The 23,611-nt window shown below is 45.3% G+C and overlaps 5 protein-coding genes and 1 non-coding gene across 36 annotated transcripts; 2 read left to right on the forward strand and 4 right to left on the reverse strand.

The window, feature by feature from the left end:
* The first annotated feature begins 650 nt into the window (after nucleotides 1-650).
* On the forward strand, nucleotides 651-1,981 carry LOC117833391 (uncharacterized). The gene has a single exon (XM_034712859.2). The coding sequence runs from the start codon at nucleotides 984-986 to the stop codon at nucleotides 1,665-1,667; it is 684 nt and encodes a 227-aa protein (XP_034568750.1). The 5' UTR covers nucleotides 651-983; the 3' UTR covers nucleotides 1,668-1,981.
* A 410-nt stretch (nucleotides 1,982-2,391) lies between these two features.
* Nucleotides 2,392-2,475, reverse strand: TRNAL-CAA (transfer RNA leucine (anticodon CAA)). The gene has a single exon. It is a non-coding gene; the product is annotated as a tRNA-Leu (tRNA).
* A 2,146-nt stretch (nucleotides 2,476-4,621) lies between these two features.
* On the reverse strand, nucleotides 4,622-7,159 carry LOC117833186 (cytochrome P450 714C2). The gene is given in 3 exon segments (XM_072295508.1): nucleotides 4,622-6,119; nucleotides 6,266-6,381; nucleotides 6,384-7,159. Coding segments are annotated over 3 exon segments (516 nt in total). The 5' UTR covers nucleotides 6,511-7,159; the 3' UTR covers nucleotides 4,622-5,846.
* A 132-nt stretch (nucleotides 7,160-7,291) lies between these two features.
* On the reverse strand, nucleotides 7,292-14,086 carry LOC117833020 (uncharacterized). Its single transcript, XM_034712361.2, has 9 exons — nucleotides 13,606-14,086; nucleotides 11,951-12,139; nucleotides 11,497-11,589; nucleotides 11,129-11,311; nucleotides 10,911-11,013; nucleotides 10,638-10,823; nucleotides 9,458-10,557; nucleotides 8,655-9,139; nucleotides 7,292-7,947 (listed from the first exon to the last, which is right to left on the reverse strand). Exons 1-9 carry the CDS (start codon nucleotides 13,813-13,815, stop codon nucleotides 7,893-7,895), a joined length of 2,604 nt encoding a protein of 867 aa, XP_034568252.1. The 5' UTR covers nucleotides 13,816-14,086; the 3' UTR covers nucleotides 7,292-7,892.
* Nucleotides 14,087-15,133: 1,047 nt separating this feature from the next.
* On the forward strand, nucleotides 15,134-18,977 carry LOC117834009 (uncharacterized). 29 transcript variants are annotated; one of them, XR_004635651.2, is made up of 6 exons: nucleotides 15,134-16,029; nucleotides 16,169-16,293; nucleotides 16,682-16,777; nucleotides 17,003-17,052; nucleotides 17,278-17,480; nucleotides 18,608-18,977. XR_004635651.2 is itself a non-coding variant. In XM_072295751.1 (4 exons), exons 1-4 carry the CDS (start codon nucleotides 15,637-15,639, stop codon nucleotides 17,339-17,341), a joined length of 678 nt encoding a protein of 225 aa, XP_072151852.1. In that variant the 5' UTR covers nucleotides 15,146-15,636; the 3' UTR covers nucleotides 17,342-18,977. The 29 variants fall into 29 exon arrangements, 5 of the variants coding, with proteins under 5 accessions (XP_072151852.1, XP_072151853.1, XP_034569506.1 ...); XR_004635652.2 differs by having other exon boundaries at nucleotides 15,135-16,029; nucleotides 17,364-17,480; XR_004635650.2 differs by having other exon boundaries at nucleotides 15,137-16,029; nucleotides 17,123-17,480.
* A 238-nt stretch (nucleotides 18,978-19,215) lies between these two features.
* Nucleotides 19,216-23,523, reverse strand: LOC117834005 (cytochrome P450 714C3). Of its 3 annotated transcripts, XM_034713608.2 has the most exons (8): nucleotides 22,630-23,523; nucleotides 22,437-22,534; nucleotides 22,287-22,362; nucleotides 21,922-22,117; nucleotides 20,715-20,941; nucleotides 20,385-20,632; nucleotides 19,953-20,310; nucleotides 19,216-19,877 (listed from the first exon to the last, which is right to left on the reverse strand). In XM_034713608.2, the coding sequence occupies exons 4-8, from the start codon at nucleotides 22,022-22,024 to the stop codon at nucleotides 19,452-19,454; spliced, it is 1,362 nt and encodes a 453-aa protein (XP_034569499.1). In that variant the 5' UTR covers nucleotides 22,025-22,117; nucleotides 22,287-22,362; nucleotides 22,437-22,534; nucleotides 22,630-23,523; the 3' UTR covers nucleotides 19,216-19,451. The 3 variants fall into 3 exon arrangements, with proteins under 3 accessions (XP_034569499.1, XP_072151851.1, XP_034569498.1); XM_072295750.1 differs by lacking the exon at nucleotides 22,287-22,362 and having other exon boundaries at nucleotides 22,437-22,527; XM_034713607.2 differs by lacking the exon at nucleotides 22,287-22,362.
* Between the last annotated feature and the right edge of the window lie 88 nt (nucleotides 23,524-23,611).

Here is a 23,611-nt window from a genome sequence, read left to right on the forward strand (position 1 = left end):
ATATTTTCGCTTGATACGCTATCGTTGTATGTTACTTCGGCGTAACATACTTCCCTTGTGTTTTCCCATTTGTTTTGTTTGTTGTGGCAACATCGATCGACTAGGTTGTCAGTATAGAGCTGGAAAGATGTTTGGAGTATTCTGTAGTGGCCTTGGATGGAGATGTTTGATTTATCGGTTGGAGAAAATGCGTCAGCTGCTCAGCTTGATGAGGCAAACAGGATATCAGGTAAGCTGTGAATTGTGGTGGAGCATGTTTACTTGGGCAGTGTTGTGGGATGTTGACAAGCCCCAAGATAAGATTTTGTTGCGACCATGCCTTGTCTGTCTTAGGATTCTTGGACAGTGCAGGAGATGGTTTCTCTGCAAAATCCAGGCGGTAGTATGATGGTTTGGCAATTATTTGTAGGTGCGTGTTCTTGTCCAGGTAGGTGAGGTGAATGAGTCTGGTTGACGAGGAGGAGGCGTCGTGTTTGGATAGATGTGGGCGAGCGTGGAAACAGAACAAACGTCGGCACCAGAATCAAATGCTGCGAGTTAGTGCTGGATGGGTGACATGCAACGGCAAGCAAGGACTTCTCCTTGAAAGTGGGTGCCGTGCCGAATCCGACAGCGACGTGAGGAGAAGCTGCTGCCGGTGCTAAGGAGAGGAAGAGGCGGTGTGCAATTGAGCAGACGTATCAAAAACAGGTTTGCCGTTGTTTGTGTCGCTGTGACGTGGCAGCAGGAGTGAGAGTGTATAGAGGGGAATGTGGCAGTTTGATGACTGCTGGCATGTTGGTTTGCAACAACAAGACGCGGTAGCTGTCCTCATCACCATGGAAAAGCAAGAGAAAGGAAGGAATCCAAGTCCAAGGGAGTTCAATCAGCTGCCAACGCCCTCCGTCCTCATTAACTCCCGCCCGCCGGCCTACAACTGCAAGTCTGCAACCCTCCCTATTTGATTCCGCCCAATCAATCAAATCCATCGATCCGGATTCCCAATGGCCTCCACCGCCGCCGCCGGCAACGGCACCGGCAGCGTCCTCCCCACCCACACCGCCCCCGCCTGGCCGTCCTCCAAGCCGCCCCCACCCAAGCACAACCCTCGCCGCCGGCGCTGCCTCTGCGTGTGCCTCCTCGTCACCCTCGCCGTCCTCCTCGCGCTGGCCATCACCCTGCTCGTCCTCTTCCTCACCGTCCTCAAGGTCCGGGACCCCACCACCCGCCTCGTCTCCACGCGCCTGGCGGGGGTCGCCCCGCGCCTCACCTTCCCGGCCATCTCCCTCCAGCTCAACATCACGCTGCTGCTCACCGTGGCCGTGCACAACCCCAACCCGGCCTCCTTCGCCTACGACTCCGGGGGCCACACGGACCTCACCTACCGGGGCGCGCACGTCGGGGACGCCGAGATCGACCCGGGCCGGATCCCCAGCAAGGGCGACGGGGAGGTGAAGCTGGCGCTCACGGTGCAGGCGGACAAGCTGGCGGAAGACCTGGCGCAGCTGGTGGCGGACGTCGAGAGCGGGTCGGTGGCCATGGAGGCCAGCACCAGGATCCCCGGGAGGGTCACCATCCTGGGGCTCTTCAAGAGGCACGCCGTGGCCTACTCCGACTGCAGCTTCGTCTTCGGCATCGCGGAGATGCGGGTGCGGAGCCAGCAGTGCCACGACCGCACAAAGCTGTGATCGCCCGTGTTGTTCGGTGCGGGTTCACGTCACGTCACGTCACCCCCGTCGGCGTCGGCACCCACAAGCTGTCTCGCTCATATGGAGTCGCGTCGACATTATTCTTCGTCTCATGATCATACGAGATAGACGGATCATTCTGTATTTTCTGTTAGAGAACCACATGTACGCAGAGATGCCTGGATGGATTAGGAACTCTGGTTCCTTGTTACCGGATGTTGATATTGAGGTACTGTATAATGATGGGCTTGATCATTGCTTCTGTACATAAACAGTGTTGGATGAATACATGGATTGCTTTTGTACTTCCATTACATTTTGGTGGCACGCTTTTCTTTCTCACGACCTTTTCTTCTTTCTCTACTACTGGTGCCGCATTTGATTGCAACTAGTCGTATCTTTAGGAGAGTTTTAGCTTTAGAGGAAAAAAAGAGAAACTTTTTATTTTTCACGCACTACCGGGATACTGGTGCCATCAGGCATGCAACTTTTAAGTTTTGCATTCCTTTCGTGCGCTTTTGCTTGGAGATGAGATAATGCTGATTTTCTTATTCTAGCTTGTTGCCTGACCTAGCCGCACGACATGATTCAGATGAAACCGTAGAATTGCATAGTACTTCCTCCATTCCAAATCATAGATTGTTTTGACTTTTTTAAGTGTGAAATTGTAGTTTCACTTTCATACAATAATTGAATATTAAAAAATACTAAAGAAAAAACAAACTGTCAGAAGTGGGATTTGAACCCACGCCCTCGTTAGAGGACCAGAACTTGAGTCTGGCGCCTTAGACCACTCGGCCATCCTGACATCGCATGAATAAAACCTATTAATTTTTTACTTAATTACAAAATACTGAATAGCCAATTCTCTAATGCAGGCATGTGACGGCAAATCATTCACAATTAATTACGCAATAGTCACTTATGTATACCATTGTTGCACTTGCGAACCACGGAGCATGATCACACAGCAATGCCAAGTATATGAACCGGTGCTCTTGCTAGCTACAACTTGCACGCCTCCATCTAGTGGCCAAGCACCATAGACAACTTCACACGAGATGCTCCGAGTAAGCAGTTCTTGGTTCCGAGATGATCACCCATGCTCCTTGCGAAGGTACTGGATGATGGAGGAGGAATACGATGACACTCATTTCTTGGTTCATGATGATGAAGCGAAAGCCACGACATACAACCACCTAGTGCAAGCAGAGAGCTCTCGCACGCGCTGTCGATTTGATGCGCCACGAAAGGTCATTCGGCCGAGGAACCTTCCTTCTGGTCACACGAGAATCAAAGCCGACTACTTTGCTCCAAACCATGTTTACAATGATAAGCAGTTCCGTAGAAGGTAAAGTTGAGCGTATTTCAAATATCGATCATTCCATGTTTCTAGTACCTCATATCAGAAGTGTTCTTGCAGGTTCCGGATGCATTGGCATTTGTTTAAGCATATTAAAGAGGCTGTTAAAAATTAAGATAACAAGTATGATGCCACTTCAGCATAAAAGGATGAAAACTTCCCCACTTCAGCCTTGATTATGTCCCAACGGCTCTGTAAAGACCTCAAACTCCTTTTTGTAGGACCCCCTCCTCAAATTGTACCGCTGCATAATCATATCCCACATGCAATCTTTTTTTGGCGCAGTACTTGTAATTGGTCACAGCTTATTTCAAGCTATGACTTCACAATATTTACATCTTTGTTTGGTTGAAGTTGCCTAACTTGGTCCTATTGATCACCTTTTTCCTGCTTCCTTTTCCTGTAGGAGCTGGCGCTGGAGGGACGGGCACTTCCTCCACATTTGCCTCATCGTTTTGCACAAATGCATCTGCCATTTCAGCCGGATGAAACACTTGTGGACCATTGGTACTTGGATGCATCATTTGGACATTGGGTGGATGCTGTTGGAATCCTTGGGGAACCAGGATGGAGGACCTTGGTAGCCATACATGTATGGGTTCCAGGCAGCCTGATAGGGAGAACTGTTGCCACCAGGAAAAGCTCCCTGTGATCCATCAGGAACATTGGACTTCCTGAAATCATAGGCAAAAAAGATACCAATAGTAGCACATGACATGATTTAAGCATGATATGTGAGTATGGAAAGGTCTCGTGAGCCACCAAGTTTAGATTAAATATAGGGCACAATTTACTTTTTTCAAGTAACTGGTCAAAACGCACCAAGTTTGTTCATGAAAAACAGAGTCCTAATACAAAATTATTTAGCATAAGAAATGACCTGATAAGCAGAAAAATTCAGACAAATAGTGTTTAACTTTATTAACTCTATACATGTTTTTTTTCATTTCCACTATCTGATCTTGCAATATCTTGTCAGGAACAGAAGACAAAGAAAACTCTCAAAGAAGGCACTAGTAATGCCATTATCCCTATGCCACTTATGTTGGACAACGAAACAGAAGAAAAGGCATTTCAGAGAAGGCACTAGTAATGAAGCAGAAGGTCCATATTATAATGACATGTCTGGTGTTCAGGCTGAATGTCGAGGTTCAGTACCTATTAGATTAAAGCACAATATTTAGATCTTTATTTGCAAATACCCATGTGCCTCTGTAAATTGCCTTAGCATATTCTTTTCTCTGAGATGCAACATGGAAGCAAGCTAATTGTTAATTAGCAGCAAGTGGGATTGTGCGGGCTGCAATATCCTCAAGCATCAAAACCCAATCTAGCTAACCCTAAAAGATTTGACACCGAACAATCTAGATCTTGGACAACCACAGGGGGTAGCAAGGGTGGACATACTTGAGTTGGGCAGGACGTCGGCTGGAGCGCGCGGTGGAGCTCTCCTCGGATGTGCCCGCCTGAACCGGTGAACCTCTCCGCCACCGCTTGCGCAGACAGCTGCCCTCTTGCCGAGCCTTTCCGCGCCTATTTCCACCTGCCAGGCTACTCCTGCTGCCAGACCGGGCCTCCTCCTTCGCTCCCCCACCTCCGAGGCCCTCGTATATAGGGGGAGAACCCGCCTTCTCTAGGATAGCGCCCTTCTCTTGCGCCAAACAGATCGGCCGGAGCTGTCGTACTCGGCCTCTTCACTGCGACGCCGGAGGCACACTCTCGTCGGCACCCTCCTTCGGCAAGCGACGGTGCAGCCTCTCTTCGATTCCGAGCACGGGCGCGAGGGCGGGGTGTTTGGGGCTGGCGGTGGCGAGAGGCCAATGGCGTATCCCTGGGAGCCTGCGGAAAATAGAGGGATGGGGCCGATCCGCTTGTTTACTGTGACACTCCCAGCGGTGCAGGTAAATTTATGCTATATTTGTACTGCAGGAACGGGTACCGGGTACCAGTGCGGACAGCCTAAGGCGACTGAATCCTGCTCGTGCTTCATTGCTACATTTAAAATGAGGCGACGAATGCTGCGGTCTAGACTCCAGATTTCTCTATTGGTTTTTGTTGGTAAGTATCTGGATTGATGTCATCGTTTGAATTAGGAAAGGGAAAAAACATGAGTAGTGTTAGAAATCTATGTACTGAAGACAGAAGAAGGTAAATACAGGTGCAGAATGACTCAAAGAGCTTATACATGATGTTTATTTTCGAGCAATAGGAATAGGAGGATGATAAACAAAAAAGGAACCATCATTAGATGAAAAAGAATAGAGAGTCAAGGTTGGCGTCTACTGTACTAGAACTATCTTTTTTCCCCATCCAAAAAAAAGAACTTATCTTTCCTCTAACCTTAGAAGTAACCGCTCATAGTACTACATAGGCTGGTACAAGAGATGTGTTCCAAACAATTCCTACAGCAATCCTCGCATGAGGGAAATGCTATGCCCTCATGCACCATTAAGATGTAAGCGACTTTGCTTGAGATAAACCAAATTTAAAAAAGCGCAGCCCATGTATTTTTCAATATATATTTAATTCCTCAGTTGCAATGGAAGTGCTTAGCTCATGCCACCAATTTGAAAAAATGAGGGACTAAAGCAATCATGTATGGAGCTAAGCAAACAGAGTAATGCAAGGTAGTCATTCGCAAACGCTAATTACAACCTTCCAGAGCTAATTGTCAGCATAATTAACTTGCTCTGAATATTACCATCTGCATTACAAAATCCGATGTTTGAGTTTCCAATATGAGTGCTAGAGCAGCATTTGTGCGGTGAGCATGAGCAGTAAACAGATAAATACTAAGCCTTTCGGATATGAAACTGTTACAAAAGATCGATTTCTTCAACATACCTTGGTCCGGGGACACCAAGTATGCTTTGCTTTGCCATTGCAATCTGAAGTTGCCGAATCTTGTTGAATATCTCTTTACCTGCAGCAAAATTGTTTCCAAATGAAGTCCTGGATATGACATCAGCTGAAAAGTTTCTCAAGGACACATCCACCACAATCTCTGCACTGCCCCCTTCCCTTCCAAATATGTTTTCCCATGAAGTCAACATTGGCATTGCAGCTTCGACCATGACGTGCAACATGCCCTGTAAATATTTCCAGGAAACAAGTAGATAACAGTCTGAAATCATTGCCTCATGTACCACAAACTTATTATATGGCAATTTCATGACAAACTCAAGGGATTCACAGCACACAGGTACCAAAGCCGATTTTTAAGGCTTTCATTTACCTTAACCTTCTCCATGAAGAGCTCTGGTGCAATCACCTTTCTTTGATGTTCCCAGAGCTCACCATTTGAAGTCAATATGCCCATACCAAGAAGAGCTCCACGCTCTTTTTGCAAGAAGAAGGCTTTCCAAGATCCAAAGACTTGCAATTGGCTAGCTCCTTCACCATGTCAGGATCTGTTATATTCAGAGCTTGTATGCTCCCAGTTGAATACAAGTAGATGGATCCTGACATAGTATGAAACATATATTTCTCACCAAGTCATATCCAATTGAATTGTACAGTCAATATTAACTTCACAGTAATGCACTAGTTTAGTAGCTCAAAAGTGGATAAATTCATACATGTGAGAGCCTGATTGACATGGAAAAACAAATACTAGATTCACAAAAGTGCACCTGAACAAACAACAGAGTCCAGGAGACACCGTGAACTATGTATGAACAGGGCCGTCCCTTGGCCCGTGCGACAGTACAGGGCCCCCTAAATCCAAGGGCCTCCAAATTATACTATACACCTCAAGTATAACTATGTGGACTATTTTTGTTGTTGTTTCGAAGCCCAGCACGCACCACGGATTTTCTTCGAGTGTGTCCCGTCCGATCTAGTATGTTGATCCCTTTTTGTCGCCCTCGTGAGACGCCGCGCCGCTCTAGCCGAGACACGGCCAGACGTGCAAAAGCACAAGGCCACACTACGTGCATGCACTACTGGCTGAAGGAGGACACGCACAGGCGCACAACGCAACGCAGAGTGACCATGAATTGCTTCTAGAATTGAAAAACTGGACAGGAGTCAGAAGACAATCTGGTATGTGGAGGATTTACTAGTTGGGAAATGAAGACAACCCCATATTATCCTATCTGCATATGCATATACTCGCTCACATACTAGATTATTTTTACTATGCTCGAATAACAACTTTTTTCTGTGGCTAAACATTACGCAGTTTTCTTTTACCCCAAAGGCTGAGACGTGGAGTTTCAAAATCTCCCTCGAGGAAAAACTGTCACAAATTCCAGATTACTGACATGGGAACACACAATAAAAGGCATTTTCTTTTGGCAAAGAGTAGATGCTTCTATTAAGACTGTTATAATCTAACAGACATTCTGTATACCTACCATTTTTCAAGCAGCTAAAATTACTTCAAGCAACGGGGCCTTTCAACACAAGACCTCCCTCCAAAGGCAAACTGTGGCTAAAACACTATCTCATTACACATGGACATGGAGAGATCCAGTTCTCCAATGATCCTAAGCTCAAAACAACAGAACTAATTATCTCTATATCTTCTCCAACATATCCTCTCCCTCACGACCTCAGAGGGACCGCCATAATCTGTAGACAAGAAACAAGGGGACTTCCCCCCAAAAAAAGTATCTACATCTCATCAAGTCTCAGCGTCCCTTTTTTCTTTCATTCTTCCTTTTCTTATTCTTTCTCATCCTTTTTTTTTAGTCAAATGCGGGTGTGAAATTGCAGTTACAGAAGCACATGCTGCATTGCCGCAGACATGACAGGCCACTGGAGTGAGGATGAAATGACAGGATGTACAACATGGTGTTTGCCATTGCTGCTATGGGTGCACACATTCATCAGTATTTCCTCTTAGCCTGTGCTGCCTCTCAGGGTAGAGGTGGAAAGTCACCACTGTCCTTTAGGCTGTATGGCTGAGCATTCCTGTAAATTTTACAATTTGGGGTCAGCCATTGTAAACTCTGAAAACTGAGTGCAAAGTCTACAGGGTGAATGTGGTACATGAGGGAAAAGGAGTACATTTTCAAGCTGAACTAGCATGCTTTCTACCTTGAAAACAAGTGTGGTTAGAGCATATCAAAAGTAGGTTCTTTTTATAAAGAAAAGTAGGTTTTTAAATTAGCATAACTGTATGGTGTAGGACATGTCCCATGTGTTTGAGAAATGCACATCAATATCCCCAAACATGGTGTAAATGTATGGCGGTAGCAAAATTAGAGTAAGCCAGTAAAATTTGCCCAAACACATCTGAAAAGCCTCATCCAAATCCAAGGATACCACTTAATTTGTAGATTTTACATGATAATAATCATGCGGCCAATGGCAAATTAGATCGCCTGGCATTATTTGCAACTATGAATTAAAAAGGACTGAACCTCAACTGGCCCAATTATACAAGTTTAGGGGGTACACGTGCACAGTTCTCAAGACCAAGGACCTCAGTAAGACATTCTTGAAAGTTTAGGGGCCTAGGTTGTAATTTACTACAAATATTAATGCCCACCAGTGAACATCACAAAAGGATCTAAATAACGTTGCATAAACACCAAACCAACAAAGAGCTAAAACATCTCATTATTGTAACATGGAAATGGGAACTAAATTACATGTCCATCCCATCAAATACTTACCTCATTCCATTCAAACCTGTTACGGTGTTTTTTGTGGCAGGCATGCGGCTCACAGACTCAGAAACTTGATTGCTGGAGGCAGAATCTGATCTGTTAGCATGGTCCTTGGAGGTAACTTCCAAAGGCAATGTCCCCGAGGTCCCAAACTCAAGTTTACTGTCTTGCGGGACCATGAAACCATTGCCATGAAAATTATCCCTTCGAACCTGGGAAGATGGAGAATGAGCTGGTACCTTCAATGGATCCCTTGGAGACTGGGAAGATGGAGATGGCATTGGCATATTCATTGGAGATGGTATTGCATGATCATTTGCACCAGGAACATATATCTGCAGTGGTACATCATGCCGTGATTCCTGAAGAGGTACCATATCGATAGGCATATCTGTTCTGACATGGTGATGAAACTTTTGATAATTATTTGAAGAGAAATGATTCCTTCCTCTCTCCCCGCGTCCAACAGGTGGCCTGTCCTTGCGCAAATTCTACAATATCCAACAAGGCAGACCAAATTAGCATGCCCACTAGATAAAGCTGTCCAAATAATACAAAAATGACACCTAACCTAGCAACATTAATGCTATTCTGCAGTAAAAACATAAGCATAATGGGGGCATCTTCTAGGTTATTGCATAAAAAGAATGGGAACCCAATAACATAATAAATGAATTATAAGACATTAGCGTGTGCATTCGCATGTATATCATGTGGAACAAATATGAGCAAGAGACAGATAGAGCTTATTCAAAAGTGATGATTTAAGTTTTACAAGCACGAGAAGAATGTCCAAGAAGGGAACATACCGGATCAGGAAAGTAGGTGCCTGTTCCATGGCCCCTCATAGGAATATGATCATCTGTTTGATAAACTGGCCTCCACACAACATAGCCAGGTTGATAAGGAGGACTAGGGATTGCTCCATTCATGCCAGCGTATCCATATGATTTTTTTCTGCCAAGACCATTTGAAGGGCGCATGTTCTGATATTGCGGGGGTGGTAGAGGAGGCATTGGATAGTAATAATGATGTACTGGATTACCTTGCTGGCAACCTTGAGCGAACAGAAGATTATTGAAATTTGTAAATAAATCTCCAGTGAGGTCTGGCACAATGTCATTGATGGTACCACCAGGTTGTGAATTTTCAGGTGTAAACATTGAATTAGATGTGGCCAGACCATTGACTAAGCCAGCAGGAGAGTAAGCATTATGCTCAAGGGGTGCTGGAAAGCTTCTTGAAAACTCATTGTGATACTTAGCACCTTCAAAAGAGTGGTAAGATTTGTCTGTAAACTGATTTGCTGGCATCCCATGGTGTGGCAGATCTGTGCCATCTCTAACATCAACATCCTTACCATTTTCTGATTGGTAAAATTGATGTGGGGCACAGCGTCTCCCAGATGGCAAGGTACAGGTTTCACTAGTTATTTGTGAAGCTTCATAGAAGTCACCACCATTCCTCTCAGTTCCTGAATCAGTAGTTGCATAATCTGTGGCATTGGTACCTATCAACCCACCAGAAACGGACACTACCTCCTTGTGCCCAGCCACAGAGTTACATTGTTTTTGCTTTATTGAGCCATGATTGTTGGAATCTGAAGTGTCGATGTGACTAAACTGAGAAGACAGATCGCCACAGGAATTGCTGTATAAAGGTGAACTGCCCTTGATACTTTCCACATTCAAGCCCAGTGATAAGGAATCATTGGTTGCATGATCAGACAGTAGACCATCATCAGAAGAGCTCACTAAAACATCTAGTCTTAACCCGGTACGATTTCTCTTTAACGTGTTCCTGAAAAACTGATTCACTTCATTGACAGTAGAACAGGCAGGCACTTGAAGAATCTTCCCAAGCTTACGAGCACCAAAATCAAATGCACTGCGTATTCTGTAAAAATTTCCTATGCATGGAACAGTACAATTAAGCTAGAAATCCTGCTACAGTGCTACCACAGTTCAGATCTAGAGGCAAGAAACAAACCTTTGCTGACACTGCGTCCAAGATTGTTACTCTGCTTCAGTGGGTCAACTATATTAAAAAATTTTCGAGAGAATACTTGTGCATCTTTCTCAGAGTTTTTAGGGGGGACACTAAAAGCCTCTGCACATTCTTTGAGAAACTCCTCCCGTGGAAGAAAACCATCATCATGAGTATCAGGCGGATCGGCTGTTCAACAAAAACCATGTCAATGGCCAATAATTTCAGTCACAAAAATAGCCAACATACGGCATAATTAAGAGTTCATTAACTTACTAACTAGATCAGGTAGTGAAGATAATGAAACAGGACCAAACAAGCTGATTCCCTTATTATCCCAATCAAATTTGCTATAATAGTCAAGAAACCTATAGAGGACCTGCAGAAGGGCAGATAGTCATCTCACCTCTGGGAAGTTATGTATCTTGAAGAACTTTGATAAGGTGACAAAGAAAACTTATACATGCAGCAGCAAAAGTTATGCCAAAACTTACAGCTAATGGACCATCCATAGAATTGTGGAAGATATGGAAAATGTATAGCACTAATGTCTCCAAGGCATAGGTAGAAATTAAACCATGGTGAGCACCAAGAATGCGGCTTTCATAATAACACCAGTCTTTGATTAGCATTATGCTTCTTTTGAAGAGGTGTTTTTTTCCAAAATTTTGATCAACCTACAAACAAAATTGGTATCGATGAGCTTAACACTGCAGTCTGGCATAAGTAACTCTAAAAGAGGCAGGAATCCTCGCAAGTCCAAGCTCAAGTAGGTAGATAAGAGAACATGCTATTAAGGGTATCAGATCTGAGGTTTAAGGAAAAGACAACGGAAACAACGAAGCAACTTTTGAAGTATTACCTTCTCAAGAAAACAAAGTGTACAGAGCCCACCAATCTGATTAACTGAGATGTCTACAACAATGTTTTGCACCAAACATTTCACCAGCTTGACCTGCCATCAGGAAGATCTATCATCGGATAACAATATAAGGAAAAAAAGTCACATATAGAAATATTGGTACATTCATATGTTAAACTTATACCATAGGCAAAACGGAGGGAGTTGCATTCAAGTACGCAGAAATGGGAAATTCTCACTTTTTTACATAATGTACAGAAATGAGCGCTGGCATGTAGAGTGCAAGAAATTAAAAGGGAACTAGGGAAGTTAAAAGTATGCTCACTGGACAAGTGGTGCACATATGAAACAAACACCTCCACTGAAGTGAAAAATCTCAAAGATGATAAATTGATGTTTGACCTCAAATTGCATATATATTCAAAACGAAGAGCAATATGGTAAACTGAAATACCTCAGTGGCATGGATATACTGGACATCCTTGACCTCAAATTCAGAATCTTTCCTCCGCCCTTCTGATTTTAGAATAGCACATACTTCATTTGCTAGATTCTCATCGGAAATTGCAGGGCCGAATGCAGTCAAGTCAATATCTCCATCAGGAAGATATGTTTTCAATGGAACAGATCCAAATGGAAAGACCTATGTTTTACAAGCATAAAAGGTTAAGTTTGCAGCACCAGAGTAGCACAAACTTTGGTAAAATAGCGATATCTCACTCAGATGCATGTGCAGAAGTGACAATACTAGTTAAATGTGTACATGTGAAATGCCATCTAGTAGAAGCAAACAAGTACCGCATTGACAAGCACCTCAGTGGCTTTCTCATTCCATTAGATGATTAAACTCATCCCTATAAATCCTGTAGCCAATTTATCTTAAGTTGTGACATATGTTTGCCAGATCTTATGTGTGCTATATGATGACGAACAATCCAAAATAACCTAAAAAGCCACACAGCCAAATCAAAGACTTGATTCAAGCCTCAATGTATTACATCAATCCTAGATTTATTGTCGAGTCACTCATAGATTGGACCTTAATTTGGTCTGATCATCACAATTATATAATTGCAGCACAAGTTTGGTACAACCATCATGGCGATTTACATATGATTCTTACCCAATTCAACCAATCCTAGTAACCATTTATGAGTAATTATGTAGAAATGCTGTTTCAATCCCGAAGTTCCACCTTTTACACATTCACATATTTAATTAAATTGTAGTACAGTTCACATGCTTCTAACACACAATTTAAGAAATGTATGATAAATGAATACATGGTGTATTTTAATATTATCAGGCAGGTAGGATCATAAATTCTATGATTCAATCCTACAATTAGATCCTAACAGACTATTTCCAGTTGAATACAAGATGTTTTGACTGCCTTGACTGGGGCATAACAAAAAAGAAGTAGCTGTTCCTTCTCAAGTAACATGAGCAATGTATGAAAGGCCACATCACAAAAAAAAAAGACATAAGATAAATGGTATGCCCAGCCCTCCAATCCATGCCAAAAAAAAATTCACGGTGTTTAATGCGGTACACTGACACGTGTAAACCGCCAGTTCGCACTCCCATTAAACGGCCCTTCCTGCCAAATCACGTGGAGACTCAAGTGCGCAACTGACAAAGTACATCAATATGATTATGCATCTGTATTCATCACCAATAAACGCTTGACACCTCAAGGACCCAGCAACAAACGACAAGAATTTCAAAAGCAAAACCCTGTATATATACTGGTTTCACAGCAATCGCTAGGGTTAGGAAAATCACATGCCAGCCATTACAGTAGAGCTAAATGGAATAGCAAGCATGTCAACTACCAACTCTTCAGAAGGAACACGCCTAGCATGTTTATCCTGCTTCAATTCCACAACGGCACCTCCTAAAATATGAACAGTGGTGCTGAGACTCTAATGATTCCTCCTGAAGCACCCAAACTGCCATTGGCATAATCTATAGAATGTGGTGGCACAACAGACACTGATTAAAAACCTAGGTGTATCGCCGGTGCTATTGATGCATAAAGCCCCAGCCTTTAAGATGCAGAACAATAAGACCGAACAACAATCGTAGCAGGGAAGGTAAGCTGAGTACCTGATAGCCGGCGTGGAACCTGAAGAGGCGCTGGACGTAGTCGATGATGGCGGCGCGGAGATTCTCGGAGGAGACGGTGGGCTGGATCTTGTGCACCACAGAGAGCGTGGCGCTCTCGAAGCGCCGCCAGGCGTCCGGGGAGATCGAGGAGGGGTCCGGATTTGCCGGCGCGGGCTCGGGCACCGACGAGCACTCGTCGATGTCCACCATGGGCGCCGGAGCCCGAAGCCCCGCACGAGAACCTCTTCCCCGGCGGCGTCGAGCAACCAACCACTAAAGGAGGCGATTTCAGGCGACGCCGGAAACAGCGACAATCCAAGGGACGTGCGTTGGGGGCCGGGACCTCCCTCGTGGGAGGATGGGAGGAGGTGATCGGCGCGGGCAAGGTCGCGATCTGGGCGCCGCCGGCGAGCGGGATGGAATAGGGAGGTGCAGGATTAGGGAGCACGGGAGCGACTGGAGTGGAGTCGTGTCGAGGAGGGGATATTTAATTATTTGCCACTTGCCACTCCTTCATTTGGTAGTTTTAGAATGGTTTCTACACATTTGCCACGTGGCGCTGACACATCCTCCCTCCAGCATGGATTAGGTATAGAATCAGTGTCCTCCCCTTATCCGTTAACCCCGAGGCAGGGAGGAAGAAGAGGATGAGGCAGGCAAGGAGGTCTTCTCGACGCCTCCGCCATCGAAGCAGCGGATTAAGAATGGGGGCGCGAGCAACACCACTAAGACCGCGGCGGCTGTGGCGGCCGCTGCCTCTCTGTCGATGGCTTACACAAATCAACCTTGGCGAGCTCAACAGTGGGAGCAACCTGCGTGAATCGAAGTCGGTCTAAAATTGATTTCCTCTCGGACAGGAATGAACTCGAATCGACATCCTTCGGTCAAGATTCAGTAAATCCCTGCTCCTCTAAATCAATATAGTAAGAAAGGAATCAATGGCAGGAGGGGATTGGATTGAGAGCCTGCGGCAATAAAGGAAGAAAGGAAAATGGAGGAGGAAGATGTTGCAGCAATTCAAAGGATTGGATTGGGGCCCTGCGGCTACTCCTCGGCAGCAACGGCACCTCTCGTGGTCGCCGGCACAGCCCAAGGTGGACGACTACAACGACTGCGCAAGCGGTGGCAGCCCCGCTAGTGGCACATGCACGCTCGCGCCCTTTGGCCGCGCGACAGGCAGTGACGGCAGCGCACGCCCATTCGCGCCCCTGCGGCTGTGGTGCGCACGCGACCCGTCGGCGGCGTCGCTGATGGGACGCTTACCAATGCGGCGGCAAGGAGCGGCGGGCGGCTCGGGGAACGCGATGTCCGCACGTACGCGGCCGACATCACTATGGGCCTAGCCTACGTCTACGAGGCCAGCCTCGTGCGCAGGGATGTCAAGCCACGGACTTCGGGTGCGCGCGGAGGACTTGAAGAGAGAAGCCGCGGGAGGTTGAAGATGACCCTAATATCTTGGTCCCACACGCCAATGGAAGGAGAAAGAGGGTGCACATGCTTGGGGAGGAGGGCACCGCGGTCTTTTCCTGTGCCTGATCCACGCTGGAGGGAGGAGGTGTCACGCCACGTTGGACAAAGTGGCAAATGTGTAGGTTCAATTGTGATGTGATGACAAATGTGTAGGAGTGACGAAGGAGTGCTCAGCGTAAAAGCCCGTCGAGGAGAGGAAGGTTGCAGCAAAGCCCTGCCAGGGAGGGGTCGTCGACACGGTTCTGCCGGCAGAACCGTCACCACGCGCGCCGACAGGTGGGCCCCACCCCCTCCACGGTTCGCGCTCGCCCCTTCGGTCCTCCGCGCGGCGGGTGGCGGGGCAGGTCGCGAACATGGAAGGCGAGGGTTATGCCTCCGTGAGCCTCGCCGCGCTGGAGTACATCCACGTGCACAAGACGGCGCGGCTCGTGGAGGCCGCAGTGGCGTCGGGCGCCATCGCGGGGGCAGCGGGGTTGCCGAGGTGGAGCGCGTCTCCTGGTTTTCTTCCCCTTCCCCACCCTCGGCTAGCGAGGACGTGGGGGCGCGGCGACCCGCGGCCCGATGGAGGCGCGGTGCGCCGCGGTCTTGCTGGCGGCCCGCCCCGGCCGTCGACACCAGGCGCGGGCCGAAGTTGCGCCGCCCACCCTTCGCTGCCGCAGCAGGCCCAGGCACCCCGCTGCCCGTCTCCGCAGCGCCCTCGGCCTCCCGCTCCACCCCGCCCACCTGCCCTCCGCCGGGGCCGGCCGCGCATTTCGCGAGGTGAATGCGGGGCTCGGGACAGGCGCAGCGGGCGCGGTAGGAGCGGTCGGGGGGCCGTCGGCGACTAGCGTGCACGAGCTGCTTGAGTGCCCTGTCTGCACCTGCTCCATGTTCCCGCCCATCCATCAGGTGGGTGTCTCGCTTCCGCTTCTTCGATTTCAGATGGGGTTGCGTGCAGATTTGGGGATCTCGGTGGTGAGTTCCCATCCTTGGAGGTGTTGAATCAAATATTTGTAGTTCATGATTTCAAGTGCCCGATTGAGAAATTAGCATCTGTCGGGTGAACAGTTTAACCAAAGATATCAAACGAATTCTAATTTGGTTAACTCTGCAGATGGGCTATGCAAAATTGATGGCTTCTAATGCCAGCACATTGAATAACCAGATTTCCAGCCAAGCATGCAAAAACTTCTTTATCATGTACCCCTCTCCTATCTGGATCTCAAGCAAACCAAGGATGTAAGGATGTATCATTCTGTGCATTGTTTCTAGGAGGAGCCCTGTGCTCTGCTGTGGTTCCGCTTGATTTAGTTCAATCGGCTGTCACTATCTTCTGCCTGTGCTGCTCGGTTTTTAGCCACTGCCTTTGGGTTACTGCAGCTCTGCAACACTGATTTGGTTCCGTTCTGCTGTCACTACCAATTGCAGCCTAAGCTCCTTGATTAACTGCTCGGCAGCGGCAGCCACTCTTGGACCTCTTTCATTTTTCTTTGTGGTTCAGTTTTCGCTTCTCGTCTGATTTGAATTTCTCTACTTGCTGGTCAGCAACAGTAGCAACCTATTGGCTTTGACGTTCTGTACCATTTTGATTGCAGCAACAGCTTGGCTTTTTCTCTCTGATTTTCAGCCACGGTATCTGGTTGACCACGGCAGGCATGTTCAGCTATCAGCTTGTGCATGTAAGTAGCACAGAAGCAGGGAGCGGCGAGGTTTCAAGTCTCAGGTAATGTCATTTGTGAAGTGTCATTTTCCTGCAGCAGTGTATATGGTAGTCTTTGTCTGCTTGTTATTTTCTCTATGTTATTCCTTGGTTGATCTTTTGATGGATGATTGGTTTAATAAATTTTAGTGAATGTTTGGTTTAATCAATTTACGCTATTATTTCTTCCTTGCATGTTAATCCCTTTGCTTGGTCATTACAACTTGGTTGGTTTAATTTGATATGCAGTGGCAATCAGTTCTTCCTGGATGTATAATTCATATTCATGTTGACTGCCAGTGAGTTATACTACTGCATCAGCTCTCCGATTTAAGATAATTTGAGATGCTAACTTATTCTATCTGCCAGAGCAATCTGTTTGCCTCTTGCTTTACTTATGATTGGGATTTGGAGATGGTGCAAGGTGGAACCTTGGGAAGAGTTCATGACTTTCTGGGGAGTCGATGCTAATGCATTGTGTTCTAGCTGTGATTTTAAAGCCTTTGCGGGTTTAATTTTTACAGGAAAAAATATGCTTGCATTCATTCATCCTGGATGGGGAAACAGCGTACTTGCACGCTTGGTTAATACAGCTTGTTCTTGAACACAGATAGTTGTTCCGCTGGTCGCTGGGTTTAGGAAGGCGCAAATTTGGCAGATTGGTCAACTAAAAGCCAGCAGTCAACACTACATACAGACATATCTCTTGTGGTTTCAGGTACCAAAGGTATAATGTGAATTTTGGAATATAGCTACGCTGACTGCTTGCAGTTGAACTCTGTGCAAAGTTGTAGCTTAGCTCTCAAATGGAAATTTAAGTGCCTTGCCTTTGTTTACATTTTAGCTCCTGATTCGGCAAAGTCATTGCTTGCAACTGAACTTATTTGAACTGACGTGCATATGATAATTCATAGAGATAGAACCAATCTACTGAGCACAATTATCACGCTGGGGAGTGCTCATCTCTACTTCTCTATCTCTACCCGAGTTCTGAATTTGATCAGTAAAGTATCTTCTATTTGACAACGCGTGCAGTACTGTGATAATTATTTAGAAACTGTGATTGTACCAGGGTTATGAAAAGCAAAACACTGAGTAGTTGGATAGGATTTCTTGTAGTGGGAACTAGACCATGGTGTTTGTTCAATTGTCCTGTAGTAAAATTCTTTTGAAAGGAAATTTGTTTTGCTTCTAAGTTGAGGCACATTGTAATACGAAGTTGTAGCTCCATTTTTTTTTGGTATATTTCAATCCATGAGCATATTTAGTTTTTCATTCGCAAAGCAAAAATAAAAATGCATGTGCTCATTCCCTTGCCCTTCCATTGTCTGCGGCTATACTTCTGCTCCTTTGTGTTTGTTTCTCAAAGGACAGTGACAAATTTAACTTGCATTCAACTTATTCTCACTTAACTTGCCATCCTTGTTCCTGTTATTCTAAGCTGATACTACCTGTGCCTGGATTGTTTTGTAAGGGTATCTGTGGACAAATCTGCACATACTTGGCTTCTGCTCCTATAATAGTCCTCGAATGTTTGTAGCATGATAATTGTCTGAAGGAAAATCAATAGTTTTCTTCCAGGATTTTTCTTGCTTTGGAGTTTGCAAGTTGCTGGCTACATTTTCAGTCTCCTTTAGTGATAGATAGTGTGATTATCTGGTCTTTTTCTTTGCTAGGAATATCTGTATTGTTTACAAAGTATAACTGTTTGGTTATCTATCTTCCTCCTAGAGCCCAGGCTGACATGTTAAAATGGGCCATTTGCATGTTCGTACATATGCCTGATGCTCTAGGATTCTCACCACTTACATGTTTGTTTCTGGAACTAATGAGCTCATAATTTTAAGTGTGCAGGGAATGGGTGTCATCCTTCAGGACTTCAGCTTTGGAGCTAACTGAACTTAACTCGAGCGCTTTGGCTAGCACAGTCCCGAACTTTCAGAAGAGCGTTGTTATAAAAAAAGAACTTTCAGAAGAGCGTGAAGGAAACACCGAATCCCAAATTACCTTAGCGAGCGCCGGATAGCAGGACCGATGAAGACAGGTAACAGCCGAAGCAGAGAGCAGCTCACCGTGTCAACAATGTGCGAATGGCTCTTTTGATTCCAAACTCACGTCACAATGACGCGTTAGCTGCAAGTCAACAAGTGATTAGTATTGTACGTCGAGTGATAATTCGAGGCACGGTGACAGTTGTTTTTGAATGACAGCGTAGTTTTAAGCTTGTGGTCAGCATCTTGCTTTTGCATTTGAATTGAATTCACCATGAACTATTCATAAAGTGCTTTGCATGATATTTTTTTTAAATAATAATTGATATTTTTTTCAAATTTTGTGTGCCCGTGGCAAAGCACGGGCTATTACCTAGTAGTACAATGCTAATCAGGAAAGTCCGGATCCAGTCTGAATGCAATGATAATCTGATACAGGCTGATCCTTGCTTCTTCCAAGCAGATCACTAATAACACCAACAGAATATGTATATATGGATTATAGAATATGTATTGTACTTGCTTCTTGCAAGCAGATCACTAATAGTAACAAGCTCATCTTCTATCTGGTTACAGCAGGAGCAGGGTCTTCTATCTTGCTACCAAAATGTATCGCTGATTAACTTTGCAACCAAAGACGCATCCAATAAGCTATAAGCACTGCGACATTGATAGACACAGGCCACACGCGAACCATGCTCTGATCATCACAGCCTTGTCACCACCAGGGGCATGCCGAAGCCAGGCTCAATGGTCAGCCGGAATACCGGCGCGTGCCGGTACCTGGGCGACGGCACGAAGGCGAACCTGCTCAGCAGTCGCGCCAGCACCACCTTCAGCTCAACCATCGCCAGGTTCTGCCCGATGCAGGTCCGGGGCCCGTGTCCGAACGGCATGTACATGTGTGCCGGCCTGCACGCCGCAGCCACGCCGTTGGCGAACCGGTCTGGACGGAACTCGGCGGCATCCGGACCCCAGGCATCCTTGTCCTGGTGCAGCATCGATCTGGCCACCTGGATAATTGTTCCGCCGGGGACGTCCAGGCCGCCAATCTTGACGTCCGTCAGGGCTTCGCGCATCATCAGCGACGCCGGAGGATACAGCCGGAGAGTCTCCTGGATCACCATCGTGATCTGCATTTGTAACTCGTAGTGTTAGGCAGTTCAAATGCAATGCAATGGATGGATAGAGAACGGATGAACGCTCACAATTTTGAGTCGGCGGAGAGCGTCGACATCGAGCGTTGCTCCTCCCTGGCAGACCTCTACTGCCTCAGCTCGGGCGCATTCCTGCCATTCAGGGTGTGTGGACAGTGACATCAGGCACCAAATGAGGGTGACTGCTGTGGTCCCATGCCCAGCAAAGTACATGCCCTTGCAGTTGCCGATGATGAAGTCCTCGGCATCATGCCCCTGCAGTTGCCGACCTTGTGCACCATCAATAATGACGCGAAGAAGGTCATTGTCCACGCTGTTATTGTGTTCCTTTATGACATCCAGGATCAGTAAGCGAACTTCCTCCTCCAACTTTCTTATTTCTCGGTTAGCCCTGGTAGGTAGGTACTTCCTGTAACAGTGTTAACGATATACTACATCAATTTCAAAGTTCTTTCTTCTTGCTGCGACAAATTATGTACTTACCAAAACGCAGAGAGTCCCACCAGGGCATCTTGCTGAGAAACTGTCTTTTGAAGCTGCCTAAGCTTGCAAAATATCTCTTCTCCTCTTGTAAAACTACTCCCAAAACAAACCCTGGCGATTACATCTGCTGACAACTTCCGCAAGTAATCGTCGACAACTATCTCCCTACTCCCTCCTACATTGTCGAGCAAACTCTCCCATGATTCCAACAACGGAGCAGTAGCATCCTCAACCAGCTCTATCATACCCTGCACATATACAGCATTCTTGCATCCATGATGGCACTCCATGTTTTTCAGCTCAAGATAATAAGCAACTGTACTGCAGTACCTTAATCTTATCCATGAAGAACTCCGGCGCAATGAGCTTCCTCTGATAGGCCCAGTCATCACCATTCAATGTAAACAAACCTCCACCAAATAAGGCTTTGCGAGATCTTTTTAGATAATTAGGCTTCCCCAGCTCTGATGGCGTGCGGTGACCAATGTCCTTCACCATTTCTGGATCAGAAACATGCAGTATCTCTAGAGCTCCTGTTGAGTATATGAACACCGGGCCTGTTCAAAATTAACCATTCACTTGCATCATTGTGAGAAGAATTGACACAAATAATCCAGAAAATAGATATGGATGTGGAAAAGAACCAGAATAGATATGATTCTTTTTAAATGGGATGTTTATCAAACTTTGGGTGTTCTATAATTCTCATTAACATAGCAGATCTTGCGCATCAACTAGCTAGGAAAAGCACAATCTCCCCACAGGAAACACAACATGTAGAATCAGTGCGGAAATTTTAATCCGCAAGTCAACTGATATCCCTTTCAAAGAAAGAGATCCTATTATATTTTAAGAGGACCCTAGATGCCAAGAAAAACTATATTGTTAACCAGATAGACTTTGTTTCCAGTGGAAATTTCTTAGGAAGGTGCATGTAAGCCCAAATGGCCAACACTGTATATTTTAGAATGACCTGACATTCCAAGTAAAACTATATTGTTAAACAGATAGACTTGTCTAATCAAATCCAGTTATTTCCGGTGAAATTCCTAGGAAGGTGCATGTAAACACCCAAAAAATCTATTCACAGAGTTATGTGCTACCAATGACTTTCAGCACAACATTTGTTTCGTCCTTAGAAGAGCATCATGCTACCATTTCCCTCACATGTTTAGTTTAAAGAATTTCCCATTTATTCACACCTGAGGTAAACTAAAAGAAGAGAAAGAAAAGGCTGTTTTAATTTATTGATGATTCATTCTTGTTTTTCATAGGAAAAAGGAGTCATCATAAGGTGAATTGCCCAGTTAAAATTTCATTCCTCAAGAGATTGTTGTCAATCCATGCTTCTGTTAACTAGATGTTTATAGCGATGACATTCTGGAACTTATTCTGCATGGTAATTCACACTTCAACAGTTCACAGTTGTACAGATCTCCCCAATATGTGATTGTTCAAAAGACATAATTCAATATCATCAGTCTGATTGAACAGAAAATCAAATCACAATTAAAACACTTGCAGGCATCAGACGTACCATAAGTTTCCCTCCAGAGAAGGAGGTAAGGGAATACAGAGGACAAGTAGTTGTTGGCGTCTTGCGTCTGCACAATCTTTAGCCCTTCCTTGATCCTCTTCATCTCTCTGGTGTTGCCATAGAGCACAGTAGGCTCGGGACCCTTTATGCCTTGCCGCTTCAGCTTCTTCCTTATGTTCTCTGATCTTAGGCATACCTGGTGTAACAAGTATGACAGAGCCAAGCTAAGTATAAGAAGAGCAATAGTTAGTGCAGGCAACTCCTCCATGAGGCATAGGAAGAGAGGAAGAAAGTAATCTGTGGAAGTATTCAGATATAACGCAATGCCAGATATGCTAGAGTACACTAGGTCTTCAAGAAACCACCTTTATATTTCTTTAAGATCCCGAGCATTCGAGTCTTGTTTGACCTTTGCACTTTTTTTATAGGCTGCTTCTAAACCTTGGTAACCATTAACAATCAATTGAGCAGATGACTTTTGTATGATATCATCAAATAATTGATTGGCTACTTACCATTGTTTTCTGCCAATCTACTCGAAATATGCCCTCCATGTTTCCCCTGACAAAAATATATGAGCCAGTCTTCAGTTCCACTCCAGACATGCTGCATTCTGCAAGATACTAATTTAGCTCCAGAGCTTTAAAAAAATAAAAAAGAAACTAAAAGGCACATGCAACAGTTTAAAAGGAATAGGAAAATAATTACCTCAGCAGTCAGACAGCCACCAATGGATGCTACCCTGTCTTAAAAGAACACAAGCTGGAGGCACCTTGAATCTTTACGCGTATAAGCATTGCACAATTGAGAAATAGAAGGTATCAAATACCATTACATGCTTTCCGGAGCTCAGAAAACTGTAGGAAAAATATGTGATTCACTTCATCACAAGAAGTCATGAAGGCACTATAGAATAAAACAAGAGGAACTTTAAATAAACAGTGGCAGAGCCAGGTATCATTGAGGATGCATTAGGTGGTGATGGTGGGATGCTGCGGGCTTGTGATCACTTCCACTGCAGCACAGTTGATGAGCCCCAAGGCACCAAAGGGGTAAGTCTCCCTGAATTAACAGGAGCCACTGCTGTACAAGTTTAGTTCACATAGAGGAAGCACTTTGTCATCAGGAAAACAGAGATCATGACAGCCTTGTTACTGTGAGGGTCATGCCGAACTCAGGCTCAATGGCCAACCGAAATGACGGTGTGTGTTGATACCCGGGTGACATTGAGAATGAGAATTTGGTCAGCAGGCATGCAAGAACCACCTACAACTCTGCCATTGCCAAGTTTTGCCCAGTACACAGTCTGGCTCCATATCCAAGGCAATCACTACTGGTATGGTGCTCTAGCTTAAAATACTTGGTACTGAACATATGAGTGATGGCTTGTCCTTTTCCTGACCTACTGACCTTTTCTTATTGTTTAGATTGCTTTCAGATCCTGGGTGCAGGGCAGATACCACCTTGAAAATGTGGCAAGTATTCATCAGTAAACTTGTATCTCCTTGATTTCTGGCACTCTGCTTGCAAATTTACCCTTCCTGTTTTACCTTGTGAAAACATACAACCTCCACACAATAGTATATAATTCTGCATTCTATAATTGGCATGATACAAGGGACTAGATTTGTAGTGGCAAGAGGTACACCGGAAAGAAAAAGGAACAAAGTTACAAAAAAACACTATGCAT

The sequence above is a fragment of the Setaria viridis genome, chromosome 8, assembly GCF_005286985.2.
Source record: "Setaria viridis chromosome 8, Setaria_viridis_v4.0, whole genome shotgun sequence".
Lineage (NCBI taxonomy): Eukaryota > Viridiplantae > Streptophyta > Magnoliopsida > Poales > Poaceae > Setaria > Setaria viridis.

Excerpts from the sequence above, each read along its gene's own strand:
- LOC117833391 (XM_034712859.2), top strand. The coding sequence starts at position 984 with ATGGCCTCCACCGCCGCCGCCGGCAACGGCACCGGCAGCGTCCTCCCC.
- LOC117833020 (XM_034712361.2), bottom strand. The coding sequence starts at position 13,815 with ATGGTGGACATCGACGAGTGCTCGTCGGTGCCCGAGCCCGCGCCGGCA. Across the intron at positions 12,140-13,605 it reads GGTTCCACGCCGGCTATCAG|GTCTTTCCATTTGGATCTGT; the intron begins GTACTCAGCTTA and ends TGTAAAACATAG. Across the intron at positions 10,824-10,910 it reads TTCACTACCTGATCTAGTTA|CCGATCCGCCTGATACTCAT; the intron begins GTAAGTTAATGA and ends TTTGTTGAACAG.
- LOC117834009 (XM_034713615.2), top strand. The coding sequence starts at position 15,637 with ATGGAGGCGCGGTGCGCCGCGGTCTTGCTGGCGGCCCGCCCCGGCCGT. Across the intron at positions 16,030-16,168 it reads CAGATTTGGGGATCTCGGTG|ATGGGCTATGCAAAATTGAT; the intron begins GTGAGTTCCCAT and ends TTAACTCTGCAG. Across the intron at positions 16,778-18,607 it reads GGCGAGGTTTCAAGTCTCAG|GGAATGGGTGTCATCCTTCA; the intron begins GTAATGTCATTT and ends TTAAGTGTGCAG.
- LOC117834005 (XM_072295750.1), bottom strand. The coding sequence starts at position 22,526 with ATGTCTGGAGTGGAACTGAAGACTGGCTCATATATTTTTGTCAGGGGA. Across the intron at positions 20,942-21,921 it reads TCTCTGGAGGGAAACTTATG|GCCCGGTGTTCATATACTCA; the intron begins GTACGTCTGATG and ends AATTTTGAACAG. Across the intron at positions 19,878-19,952 it reads CTCTCCGCCGACTCAAAATT|ATCACGATGGTGATCCAGGA; the intron begins GTGAGCGTTCAT and ends TTACAAATGCAG.